Source organism: Centruroides vittatus, unplaced genomic scaffold, assembly GCF_030686945.1.
Source record: "Centruroides vittatus isolate TY-2023 unplaced genomic scaffold, ASM3068694v2 contig_3036, whole genome shotgun sequence".
Lineage (NCBI taxonomy): Eukaryota > Metazoa > Arthropoda > Arachnida > Scorpiones > Buthidae > Centruroides > Centruroides vittatus.
In genome coordinates, this window is record NW_027121948.1 from 20,034 (window position 1) to 34,114 (window position 14,081).

Genomic DNA, 14,081 nt, shown 5'->3' on the forward strand with positions numbered 1-14,081 from the left:
TCATTGGAAATAATTTCGGTGAAAGACACAGAAGAAGAATTTCTTCTGCAGTAAATATTGGAAAAATCTTCAATTTTCTGTTTGTTTCTAAGCAACCAGTCTTTAGTAAATTGCGAATGACAATGGCAAGTCCAATTGTTTCTGGATAAGTAAATCTTAAATTCCGGAGAAACGTCGATCGCGTTCATTAATTCGGAAGGTAATTCGGTTAACCGGTTTCCGTCCAACCACAGATATTTGAGGTTTGGTAAAATAAAATAATCCGAAATATTACTTATTGAATTATTACTCAGATACAGATGGGTGACGTTTCTCCACGTCACACAATCGACATCTGACAAGTCGTTTATGTAATTATTACTCAAATCGACAATCGTCGCATTCGGGACGAGAACTTCGGGAATTCTGTCGATTTCCTTTCCGGAACAGTTCACTATCACTTGATTTTCTTCTGCAAAACATTCGCAATTTATCGGACAATAATTTCCTATGACGTCGAATGACGTATTATCTAGCAAATTTCTTTGTTCTCCGAAACATTTCGTGTTTTCTATGTTTGGAAACATTTTCTTCGCTACTTCCATATTTGACTTAACGAAAGAAACGAATTGCTGCAGTTTGTGGTCACAAGTAATTTCATTATTACTTAAATTATAAGTCGGCATTTGAAATCCATATTGCCGGTCATCGATGTAAATTGTTCTGATTTTACAATTAGACAGTTTAGTTACCATGCGATTTGGTGTGTAAATTGGCAATTTCACGGATTGAAAGTAATTATTTGAGAAAAACACTTTATTTAAGTTGTATTCTGTCCAATTTATCACCGGCCATTCTGTCAAACCTGCATTATTTAAATTTACTTCAGTCAGATGCTTGCTGCTGCCGAAAGGATGATCACCAATAATTTTAGTTAAATTGTGCCATTACAGATCGAGAAGCCTTAAATTAGTCAATGGGAGGAAGATGTTTTCGTGTAAAAATGTCAGGCGATTTCTTGATAAAGTAAGGGTCTGCAATGACGACAAATTCTGAAAAACATCTTCGGGAAGATTTTCTAACCGATTTTCTCCCAAACTTAAAAATTGCAGTTTAGAAAGTCCATGAAAGATTTTTGCTGGAAGTGTCGATATTTTATTACGGTAACATGAAAATCGTGTCAGCATTTTGTTATTTCTGAAAAGATTTGGCGGGAGATGTTCAATTTGGTTGAAACCTATATAGACGGTTTTCAAATTAATCAAGTCAGAAAATATATCTTCTTCGAGGGAAGAAAAGAAACAAAACTCGGCAGATATTTTAGTCAAGTTGTATAATTTATTAAAGAATCCGGACGGAATTTCTGATAATTGATAATTTCTATAAATAGAAAATACACTTAAGTTAAAAAGACCTTTCAGCACGTCATTTGGTAAATCCTTTATTCGATTATTTCCTAAATTCAAAAATTCGAGTTTGGTGAGATTTCTAAAGACAAGTGGATGAATCGAGTCAATGTTATTTAAACTTAAGTCCAGTTTTCTTAAATTGTAAAGGTTATGAAATAGATCTTCGGGTAAAACTTTTAACTTGCCATACGTGACGTATAATTCGGAAAGATTAATTAACTCTCGGAAAGGTCTGTTTGGAAATAACCTGAAGTTATATCGATCAATTCTCAATGAAGTCAGCGATGGAACATTGCGAAATGTTACATTTAGAAGTTCCGACGTCTTTACGCCTTCTATTTCGACTGATCGCAGAGAAGACATGTTATTAAACGAGGCGCTCTTGAAGTTTATTTTACCGAAGAATCGTGCGTACCGTATCTGAATGTATTCGATTGGATAACCGAAAGTGAACATTCCAAAGTCAATCCCCGACAGAAAACAATCAGTAAATTTTATCTCTTGTACATTTTTAACGTTCAAACAGAGCATCAAACGAGAGTCAATCGTTTCCTTGCCGCATTTGATTAATAAAGATTGATTGAATATTTCAATAGTTGAAAAGTTCTTTGATTCGTAGCAGCTGTTTGCCGATGACGAGCAAGAAACATTTTCCCATTGTTTCCAAAACTCTTGACAAGAATTAACCACTAGAAATAGAAATTGAAGAAAGAACACCCACCTCATTTCGTCTAAGGACGGTTCTAATTCATTCGACACACGAATCTGTGAGTAAATATCTCGAAAAATAAGCTAACAAATGTACAGAACTCTGGAATCGTAGTTTATGAAGCAGCTATTATAGACACTTAGTTGCCATTGGTTGACAACACAATAAATACTGACGTCGGCGATTTCCATTTCTACAGAAATATTACGAAAACAATTTTGAATTTCCTTGTTTTTCCCTAACGCAATTGTTGCAAAAATATCAAGTTAAACATTAAATGAGTATCCTGGCTGGATATTTCGTAAGAATGGCTGCAGGTTTGTTAGTTTGCTTCGTTTAAAATAATTATTATTGCAAATGAAGACTTCTGCAACTTTTTTGCCATATTTTCGTCAATGGGCTAAATAGAAGAAATTGTATAACGTAGGAAATTTATAAAGATAATAATAAAAGATGAATTAATTTGAATCGGTCGTGTACCGCTTCACATCGCATGTGTCTTATGTGACAGAAAGGAACGTTTCTGTGTGATGTCAGTTATATTATTAAAATAAGAATTTTCCAGGTAAATACGAAATAAATATAAAATTTCTTGATTTTATGTTCGTTCGAATGGGAAATTTTTCATTCGATAAAATTTAAATTATGTTTTGTCAAAATGTAATTTAAACTAAAATCATTTCAAGCAGTTTGCTCCCGAAAATAATTGTGTTTAAATTACTAAATAATGAAGGAAGGGTATTGAACTTCAATAAAGGGAAATCTGAATGAATTAAACTTTAAAAATGAAAGTCGGAATACTTCACAGATGTGGAAATGATTACAGTAAATGCGGTAATTTTATAGATTTATGTCTTTTACTTTCATTTCTATCGGTGATTACTCTGTCTATTGTTCGCATTTTAATAATTGAATGAATAATTTATCGGCCTTTTGTAATAATTTATTGGTCTTTGGATAAATAGGAATTATGTTTGTTACTTATAACTGTGTCGACCGACTTAGTGTCATAAATCACCATATATAAATTTCTAATATTTTTACCCAATCAGAAAATTCGAACTTACGTCATCGTATGAAATGGCAATTTGTAAAATTACGTCGTTAGCCTTACGTCACGACACGAGACTAGCGGAGAAACTGGTTCGTTCTGTAGCTGTGACGTAATCTACACGCCATTTAAGGAATGACAATTCTTTGACTGTTTAAAATCGAAATGTTTATAAAAGTACTTTTATGCTTTATATTTATTCACAGTATAGTGTTAGAATGTCCGTAAATTACGTGCGCGTGTTTCTTGACATTTTTCTTACCCTCTCTCCGTAGTATAGAAGAGTGTTCCGCAACCTTTTTCTACTTGCGGCACACCCATGACTCAACACGGCAGACCAAAATGTTATTCCTCTCAAAAACGTATCATATGATACTTTTAATATAATTATGTAATGCCACTAACCTATTATTATTATTATTATTAAACAAACATCAACACCTGTGAGCAAATTTAATTCACATATAATTTCTCAAAATACATAAAAATACGTGACTGATGATAAAGAATAAACTAACATCATCTTATTTCATCAATGCTGCGGCAGAGAATGAAATACAAGCGTAAGAAACACAACAACTGTGATAAAAATATATAAATAAAACTTGAAATTAACAAATATGTAAAAGTTATCATCACATATTTCACCTTGTGACGGCACACCAGTTTGTCGCTGCACACCGGTTCGGAACACTGGTATAGAAAGTAAAACACTAGACGACCTTCACACGCTCTCAGTCACGTGGGTTGAAGGTCGCACCACCTCTGTCGTAAACATACCAACCTTCATACCTCGTCTATAGGTATGAAATCTGTCAATTAAGCTTTCTTCCCAAGAAAGAAACATTTTCGAATTGTTTTAGTGTGTTTGTTTAACACAAAACTATAAGAATCCAACACACTCCACCAGGAAGAATGCCGAAGACCGAGCTATGGTGCCGAAAAGCGGGGGAGGATCTACCAAATGTCTACGGTACACAAAACAAAGAGATTGCCTCTCGGGAAACTTTTAAAAGAAAACCGACCGTTATTTATGATTTAACACGTAAAGAAAACCGAATAAGTTCAATTCACCAGCCCGTTGATGAGGTGCGAACCCACGACCGACTGGAGGGGTTCCTTCTGTAAACGAAATCGATTATGTAATAAATAAGATAATTAAAATAAAGTTTACGAGAAAATTTCTACAGAAAATGCCAAATGTCATATTTTGGAAGTGAATTTCGTATAATATTTTCAGAAATTGCTCGAAAGATAATTTATAATCCAATAATATTTCCGCCTGTCTTCGTGTGTGAAACACTGAAGGAAACACTATTTTGTTTAATTTTTTAAATAAGATGAAACGTTAATCGTAATTAAAGTTAAAATTTGACTTAAAGGAACGATATTTTATCGTATTTATAAAACAAAAGTTAAAGATTTAATAAATTACAAAATTATCGTCGAATTTTGAATGTCACTCGATTATTTTTGTGTTAAAATTATGTTTATAATTCCAAATTCGTCCTGTATTTTATCACGAAGAAAGAATATAATTGGAAAAATGATTTTGGGACGAAAATCGGAAACGTGAGATTCGGAGAAACGATGGCAATTAAAAGGTGGAGGACTTCTCATCCTCCTCCTCATCATCATCATCTCGCATCAATGACAGTTTTGTAATTAGTACGAACGTCCGAAAAGCCAACGTCACGAGTCTATGCGACAAACAATGGCGACAAAACGATTTGTTCACCATATCGTTTTCAAAGCAACGTAACAGTCAGTCACTCGGTTAAATTAAACCGGAAATTTTCGGTACGTAACACGTAACTGCGGATGTTATTTACTAATTCTGGATAGACGATTATTTTAAACGATACGGAAAGAAGTTCGATCTTTCGATACGTCTAGAAGTGGAAATGCATCCTCAAAGGAATGAGAAACTTTCAAAGAAATCCCGTCTTTTCGTCACATCCGTATTTGCAACCGGTTATTGCGACAACCTTACCTTATTATCGCGTTTTAAAGAGAAAAACGAAGTTTACTGTCAGTGTTTATCGATCTAACGACATAACTCCTTACGACCCCGATATAAAAAGTTGTATAGGGGCCTAACTAGCCATGTCGGTGGCGTGGTCACGGATCTCCCTCCAGGTAAATGTTTAATGTCTGTTTATCCGGTAAGAGTAACGTTTAAAGTAACATAAGTCGTTACTTCGTCGTGACGTGCAGAATTTCCTATTATGAAGAGTGACGTTTGCTTTGTATAAAAAATAATTGAAATCGAAACAAAGGTCTTTAACACCTGTTAATAAGTGCTTGATGTCGTAACACTAAAGTAGATAAAATTAATGTTTATATTATTTCTCTCACGTCCGATTCGATCGATAAATTAATATAAAATGGTTTTATTTGAGAAAGACCTTTCTACAGTTCGAATTAAAATATTTATTACGTGATTTGTTCGAAGTAATAAAATATTACAAGAGGTAAAAAAGTTACATTATCGCTACTCGGATAAGTGGACAACGTTCGTTTAATCAAAAAAGTTATATTATTACAATTTAATTACTTCAATTTAATTAACTGTTTACATGACGTAGCAATACTGCTAATGTAATAATCAACTTCTACGTAGACAGAGAGTGGAATATTTACGAATACAAAACATACGCGGGCGAAATTAAGGCTAATTAATAAACGAAAACAAAGTCATTTGGATAGAATAAGCGATTAAGTCTCCATTTGGTAGAATATTGAATAATCAAAGGGAGTACAACTGCAAGAGAAAGAATTCCTCGCCGAATTCTAATTACAAATATAAAACAGCCCAAAAGTAGATTAAACAATGCGAAACATGGTGACAAGAAGGAAATAATCCGGATCATCGACCGAACAAACGAAAACGCTTTCTGTACAATACCTTATCGGTTTTCCGGGAGGAAACATCTCCGCCCGACACCAGGATTTCCGATTTGAATTTTTATCGGTCAGTACGCGATATCCTTTACCAAATTCAATTAACAGAATTATAAAAACACAAGTAAGTCTGCGAGTCGGTGCAGAAATAAAAGGATGCGGAAGAGCGAGGTTGTCTACCGGATGTTCAAGAAACTCGAATCCGGATTTCCTCTGGCGGTCCCTATTTAGGATATAAACGCGTGAATAAAATCCGGAAAACTGCACGTTGGTGAGGTGCAATCTTATAAATCCAAAATCATCCTCGAAAAAAAAGGAATTTTCGAGAGAAATTATCACTTCCATTTCTTTTCGTTTTTCTCTACACAAAGTATGGCTAATTACTGAATCCAATCGAATTGCGTCTAATTTACAGCTTTATTAACTAATTATTATAGATTTTACAATGTAGTTCTTCATCCCAATTTCGTACGAAAGCACACATTGGTGATATTCAGCGAGTTCGAACAGTTTCGGCCGAACCCGTTGTTAAAATTTTAAGTTTTCCGAACCTTGTTAAACACACGGAACATTTCTCAATGGTTTTGTTTTTTTTAAAAAATATATTACAATATACGTATTATACTCTGTAATACTACTAAACTAGAGCCTTATACCCTCTTCGCACCGAGCATTTCAATCTAGATTGTGAGCGAGGTCGGAGAACTATGTCTCGGTGCGATCTCTCTCGACCGTTTCAATCTCGACCGAAACGAGGTTTAATCGCGATCGTTTCGAGAGAGTTCTCGAAACTAGATCCAGTCATAAGAGAGATCTCACAATCTCACAATCTCACGCGCGCGAGATAATACAAGATGGCCGTGGAACACGTGTCGGGCTATGGACAGCGAAATAAAAAGGATATTGTATTTCGAAAGATGATGACATCTGTCTATTATCAGCAGTGCCATTCGGGGTGAAAAATTTCTCGGCAAAAAAAAAAAAAAACAAAAAAAGGTCGACAGCACTAATATACTATTGTTACCCGGTCTTCGCCCAGAGCTCGTTACGTTCCAAATACGCCGCTTATTATTAGATATATCGCAAGGAAAGGTATTGTATTTATTTCTAGCCAAAACTTCCATTTCGATTGTCGGTGATTGTCAGGAAAAATTTTCTGCTAGCGAACCCTTTGTTAAATATTTCGAATATCACCACTGAAAGCACAGTACATTGGAAGTATACAAAATTGATTTTATAGAAACAATTACCAAATAATAACAATTTATGACAACTTATTCACTAAAGCGATGAAACTCGACGCCTCTGAATTGTCGCAATTACAGAATTCGCCTAGGAAAAACATTGTAATAAACCACTTCGTCTTCATTAGTCTTTGGCTCTTTCTGAATATTGTCCTTTCTGCGACAATAAACAATGGAAACAATAGCCACACCTAATGACATTAGCAAAGTAAGAACAACCACCGCGATCTTCCATCCACAGACACTATTAACTTCGTCTGAACACACGCATTTTGTACAAGTAGAATTTACTGACGACGTGAAATTGTTTTCTGGTATTTCTAAACATCCATCATTGGAAACAATTTCGGTGAAAGACACAGAAGAAGAGTTTCTTCTGCAGTAAATATCGGAGAAATCGGGAATTTTCTGTCGGTTTCTAAGCAACCAGTTCTTGGTAAAAAGCGAATGACAATGGCAAGTCCAATTGTTTCTGGATAAGTAAATCTTAAATTCCATGAAAACGTCGATCACGTTCATTAATCCGGAAGGTAATTCGGTTAACCGGTTTCTGTCCAACCACAGATATTTGAGGTTTGGCAAAATAAAATAATCCGAAATATTACTTATTGAATTATTACTCAGGTATAGATTGGTGACGTTTTTCCACGTCACACGATCGAAATTTGACAAGACGTTTATGTAATTATTACTCAAATGGACGATCGTCGCATTCGAGACGAGAACTTCGGGAATTCTGTCGATTCCTTTTCCGGAACAATTGACCATCATGTAATTTTCTTGTGCAAAACATTCTCAATTCATCGGACAATAATTTCCTATGACTACGAGCGTTGTATTATCAAGTAAATTTCTTACTTCTCCGAAACATTTCTTGTTGTGTACATTTGAAAACATTTTTCTTGCTAATTCTACATTTGATTTAAGGGAAAAAATGAATTGCTGCAGTTCATGATCACAAATGATTTCGTTATTATTTAAATAATAAGTAGGCATCTGAAATCCATATTTCCATTCATCCATGTAAATTGTTTTGACTGTACAATTAAAAAGATAAATTTTTATGCCATTTGGAGTGTAAATTGGCAATTTGACGGTTTCAAAATAATTATTTGAGAAAGCTACTATAGTTAAGTATAAGGTCCAATTTATCACCGGCCATTGTGTCAAACCTGCATTATTTTAATTCAGATACCTCAGAAGCTTGCTGCTACCAAATGGATGCTTACCAATAATTTTACTGAAATTGTTCTCAGATAGATAAAGATTCGTTAAATTTGCGAATGGGAGGAAAATGTTTTCGTGTAGAAATGTCAGGCGATTTTTTGATAAATCGAGAATCCTCAATGACGACAATTTCTGAAAAACATCTTCGGGAAGATTTTCTAACCGGTTTCCCTCCAAATGTAACTGTCGCAGTTCAGAAAGTCCATCAAAAATTCCTGTTGGAAGTGTCGATATTTTATTAATCGAACAGGAAAACTTTGTCAGTAGTTTGTTATTTCTCAGAAGATTTGGCGGAAGATGTTCGATTTGGTTGGAATCTAAATTGACTGTTCTCAAATTAATTAAGTCAGAAAATACATCATCTTCGAGTGAAGAAATAGAACAATGAGTTGCTTTAATTTAGTCAAATTGTGCAGTTTCTTAAAGAACCCGGACGGAATTTCTGATAATCCATGATTGATATAAATATGAAATATTTTTAAATTAGAAAGACCTTTTAACATGTCATTTGGTAAATACTTTATCCTATTAGATGGTAAATACAAATCTTCCAATTGGGTGAGATTTCTGAACACAAGTGGCGAATCGATTCAATGTTATTGTAACTTAACTGCAGTTTTGTTAAATTGTGAAGATTATAAAATAGATCTTCGGGTAAATTTCTTAACTTACCAACCGTGATGTATAATTCGGAAAGATTAATTAACTCTCGGAAAGGTTTGTTCGGAAATAAAGTGAAGTTATAGTGTTTAATTCTCAAGGAAGTCAGCGATGGAACATTGTGAAATGCTAAATTTAGAAGTTCCGACGTTTTCACGCCTTCTATTTCGACAGATCGCAGAGAGGACATGTTATTAAACGAGGCGCTCTCGAAGTTTCGTTTAGATTCGAATGGTGGGTATATCTGAATGCGTTCGATTTTATACTCGAACGTGAATATTCCAAAGTCAATCCCGACATATAACAATTTATAAATGTTATCTCTTGTACACTTTTAACATTTAAGCATGGCATCAAACGAAAGTCAATCGTTTCCTCGCCGCATTTGATTAATAAAGATTGATTTAATATTTGAACAGAGGAAAAGTTCTTTGATTCGTAGCAGCTGTTTGCCGATGACGAGCAAGAAACATTTCCCCAACGTTGCCAAAACTCTTGACAAGAATTTACCACTAGAAATAGGAATTGAAAAGAGAACACTTACTTCATTTCGTCTAAGGACAGTTCTAATTCATTCGACACGAATCTGTGGTAAATATGTGGAATAATAGCCAATAAAAGTATAGAACTCTGGAATTGTAATTTATCAAGCAGCTATTATAGACACTTTGTTGCAGTGGTTGACAAGACGATAAAAATTGACGTCGGCGATTTCCATTTCTACAGAAATGTTACGCAAACAATTTTTAATTTCCTCGTTTCTTCCTAACGCAGTTGTCGCAAAAATATCAAGTTAACGTTAAATGAGTATCCTCACTGGACATTTCGCAAGAATGGCTGCAAGTTTGTTAGTTTGCTTCGTTTAAAATAATTATTATTGCAAATGAAACTTCGTAAGACGTTTGCCATATCTACCATATTACATCAATGGGCTAAATTGAAAAAACTGTATAATGTGGGAAAGTTATAAAGGTAATCTTTAAAGATAAATTTAATGTAATTTGTCGTGTTCCGCTACACATCGAATGTGTTTTATGTGACACAAAAGAATGTTTCTGCGTGACGTCAATTATATTAATAAAAGAAAAATTTTTCAGGTAAATATAAAATAAATATGAAATTTTTTGATTTTATAATCATTCGAATGCGAAATTTTTATTCAAAAAATTTAAATTATGTTTTGACAAAATGTAATTTAAACTAAAATCAATCCAAGCAGTTTGCACCCGAAAATAATTGTGTTTAATTACTAAATAATGAAGGAAGGGTAATGAACTTCAGTAAAGGGAAATTCGAATGAATAAACTTTACATTTATTTCTATCGGTAATTTCTTCATCTGTCGTTCGCATTTAAATAATTGAATAATTTATCGGCCTTCTGTAATAATTTATTGGTCTTTGAATAAATAGCGATTATGTTTGTTACTTATAACTCTTGTCGATTGTTGGTAAAAATATTAAAGTTTTATATATGGTGATTTATGATACTAACTTAGTGTTATAATCACCATATATAAAACTTTAATTAATACTTTTACGCAATCGGAAAATTGGAAATGACGTTATCCTATGAAATGAAAACTTGCGAAATTACTTCACTGGCCATACGTTACGACACGAGACACGAAAGACACCAGCGGAAGCATCGAGGCGAGAAACTGGTTAGTTCTGTAGCTGTGACGTAATCTACACACCAGTTACGGATTGACAATTTTTTGACTGTTTAAAATGGAAATGTTTATAAAAGTACCTTTATGCTTTATATTTATTCATAGTATAGTGTTAGACTGTCCGTGAATTACGTCCGCATTTTTTTGAAATTTCCACTTTTCCCTTTCCCTCTAGTCCGTGTTTTCTCAAGTTTCCGTTATCCCCTTCTTTCTTCGGACGTAAAACTCCACCCTGTTAAAACTCAGCCTGATAGGTAAATGACTACTAAATACTTCATCCAGCACTTCAATATCTGAAACCAGCGACATACACCGAATCTAATTAGAGCCAAATGAATAACTGAACTACATAAAGAACGCACATAAGAATACAAACCTTTAACGAAAACATCCCTTCCTATACAACGAGTTCTATTAATCTCGCGATAACCGGCTTTCTTAATAATCACAAAATTTCTACGATCGTGGAACTCCTCAATAGCAGATTTACAATCCCGCCAAATTTCTAATAGAACGACAACCTGGAAAGAGGAAAAAATGCCAAAATATATAAGAATTATACAAGGAGCTTAGCTAGATGCTAATTTTATAACGATCTCTACAATGTAGCTACTATTGTTATTATCGGAAGTCCCTAACCACGCGCGAGAGAGTTGACAATAGTCCGCGAGTTCATAAATACCTTAGTTAAGTCGTGGTTGGTTCCTTTGGGAAAGGAAGAATCGGAGAATCGATAAACTGCTGGTTGGCTAGGTGGTTCGTTAGAATCTTCGACGAGTCGAAAAAGTGCGAAATTCTCTTGATGTCTTGAGACACAGAAATGGTGAGCGGTATCCAAAAGGATCGGGAGAACACTAATCTGAAGGTGGTGAACTATCGATGTCTACGAACGGCGATCGTCATCGCCCCTTTTTTTATTAGGGGGTCCTTCCAGTTTCTTCTTTTGCTTTTATTAGGAATTGTTATTATAAGTCAGGTCCAATGGTTGAATTTTGCTCGTAGGTTCCGGGTGACACATTAGGAAGATGTGTCACCTTTGAAAAGAAGTAAATCCGGAGAAACATACGATCATATCCTTCCAGTTTTTATTAAGTGTTGGAGAAAAATATAGAATTTTCTTCACATTTGGTTAATCATTATTTTTTATAAAACGAATGTGAAAAAGATTTATAGCCAAATAAAGTTCATTAAATCAAAGCTTTCATCAAATCGTCAATAAGTCTGATCCTACCGAAGATACACACGACCCGCATTATCTTCCCATCCTTCGACCTTTAATCACCAATATTTAACAGCCTAAATCCGCCTAATAAACAAATCACCCCACTAAATTTCAGAAAATTTTGACAAAAAGCACAGGAGTTATCAAGTTTGAAAGAGGGTGAACAAAACGTGCCATACACATCCTCCATGCGCAAATATCCATACATACAGAATACCCCTCTGAATTTGTTTGTATTTCTCGACGTTTCAAGGTCGCCCGAGTCAAAAAACGTGAAAGATAATGTTTTGAGCGATTGCCACACTTTTCTTCTGTTATATATAACAGAGCCGGAAAACTAATATTGTAATAATACGGAATTTTAAAGAAAAATTAGCCTAGGAGCTGTCCATAAATGACGTCCACACAGGAAGGTTACCTACCACAAGTCGGACAAAGGGGAAGGGAGAGGTTCAGCTTCATCGGATGTCCGTTTATTTCATTAAATTTTATACATTTTATTATATTTTTTCAAAAACTTTTTGTGTGTTTCGTTTCTACTTATGGTTTCTATCATTTATAAAGGATAAAGGTTTTAAATAGGGTCGAGTGTTGTTAAAAGTACAAAGAAGGAAGGGGATTACAGAAACTTGATGAAACAGGGACTGGAGGGAGAAGGGGAAGTAAAAATTTCAAGAAACATGCGGACGTAATTTACAGACAGTCCAACATTATATTGTGAATAAATATAAAGCATAAAAGTACTTTTATAAATGTGAGATCTGCGGTCTTCCACCTATATAAGTTTGTATGGTATTACAGACTTTCGCCCAATTGTTATTCTTTTCTTGCGATGCTTTTCTCCTAATAACCGCATGAAGTTTCTTATACGCTATTTTCTATACTTTTTGTATTTAGCAATTTTATATATGAACTTCTCTTATTTTTCACCAATTCTGCTAATACATTTTTTTCTTACGTCTTCCTGATTTAACTTCTTCTAATGCTTCTTTAGCCGCTTAATGTATATTCTGCATTATATGACTGTATTGTTCTTGTACTGTATCAAAGTAAATTTCCTTTAATTTATCATCTAGTCGTTTCCGATACGCTGGTTGACTACTTTCATTTTGTAAAGAGAGTAGATTATATGTTGGAATTTATAATTCTGTCCCTTCTAACTCATTAATGATACTAGTGTAAACTTTAAAGTATGGAAAATTTATTTTTCTATTAATCAAATAATGATCACTATCACAATCTATTTGGTTCTTATGCATTATACCAATTAGGCCATTAAAATAACCTGCCATTATAATTTCTCTATTGTTGTCAATATTATTTATTATAGTATTTAAGTTTTTTCCGAGAATTGAGAAACTGGCCCCATGTCTCAACCTCCAACCTGTAGGTTAGGATTTTTAATCAAGGTTTACTTCTCTAGGAAAGTGGCTGTAATCACCTGCGAGTCCTTCCTAAAGTGTTAATTTCACAAAACGTTTAAAATATTTTTAAATCGTTGAACAAACGGAGTTACCACTCGACACTTTAAAATAGAATAATAATAATAGGATTTCTTAAGGGAATTTTGAAATTTTTATCATTTTTTTTTAATCAAAAGGTTCATAAGTGAATGTTTATGAGAAGAATGGGTTAATGTTACCTATGGTAGCGAAAATATGGCGGCGCTCCGGTCGCCTTCTTGTTTGTGCACGCATATGTGCAAACAAGATGGCGACCGTCAACATTAACCAATACTCACCTGAATTTAAACTTTTTTCTAAACTGAAACATTTTTAAAACGTAAATTTGCTACTTACCTTTTTCCGAGACTTTGGTTTCATTTCCTTATTTTGGATCGAAGATGAAAAATAAAACGTTCATCATTCTACCTCAAATCCATCGATAACTGGACGTAGTGATTTAGGTGATTGGATACATTAGTAGTTCGAACAGAATTTGCCTGGAGTGTACGTAAAAGTTTAAGCCTCTAAGGAACTGCAGCCTCGCGATTCACTTCTCTCGC

At 34.1% G+C, this 14,081-nt stretch overlaps 2 protein-coding genes across 2 annotated transcripts; both read right to left on the bottom strand.

Moving 5' to 3' along the window:
• Positions 1-225: 225 nt before the first annotated feature.
• On the bottom strand, positions 226-8,919 carry LOC136972836 (toll-like receptor 13; the record flags this gene model as incomplete). Its single annotated transcript, XM_067267471.1, has 3 exons — positions 226-2,153; positions 7,408-8,075; positions 8,526-8,919. Coding segments are annotated over 3 exons (2,289 nt in total), but the record flags the coding sequence as incomplete, so codon positions are not given.
• A 2,504-nt stretch (positions 8,920-11,423) lies between these two features.
• LOC136972837 (uncharacterized) lies at positions 11,424-13,899 on the bottom strand. The gene is made up of 3 exons (XM_067267473.1): positions 13,876-13,899; positions 13,667-13,718; positions 11,424-11,488 (listed from the first exon to the last, which is right to left on the bottom strand). The coding sequence occupies exons 1-3, from the start codon at positions 13,897-13,899 to the stop codon at positions 11,424-11,426; spliced, it is 141 nt and encodes a 46-aa protein (XP_067123574.1).
• Between the last annotated feature and the right edge of the window lie 182 nt (positions 13,900-14,081).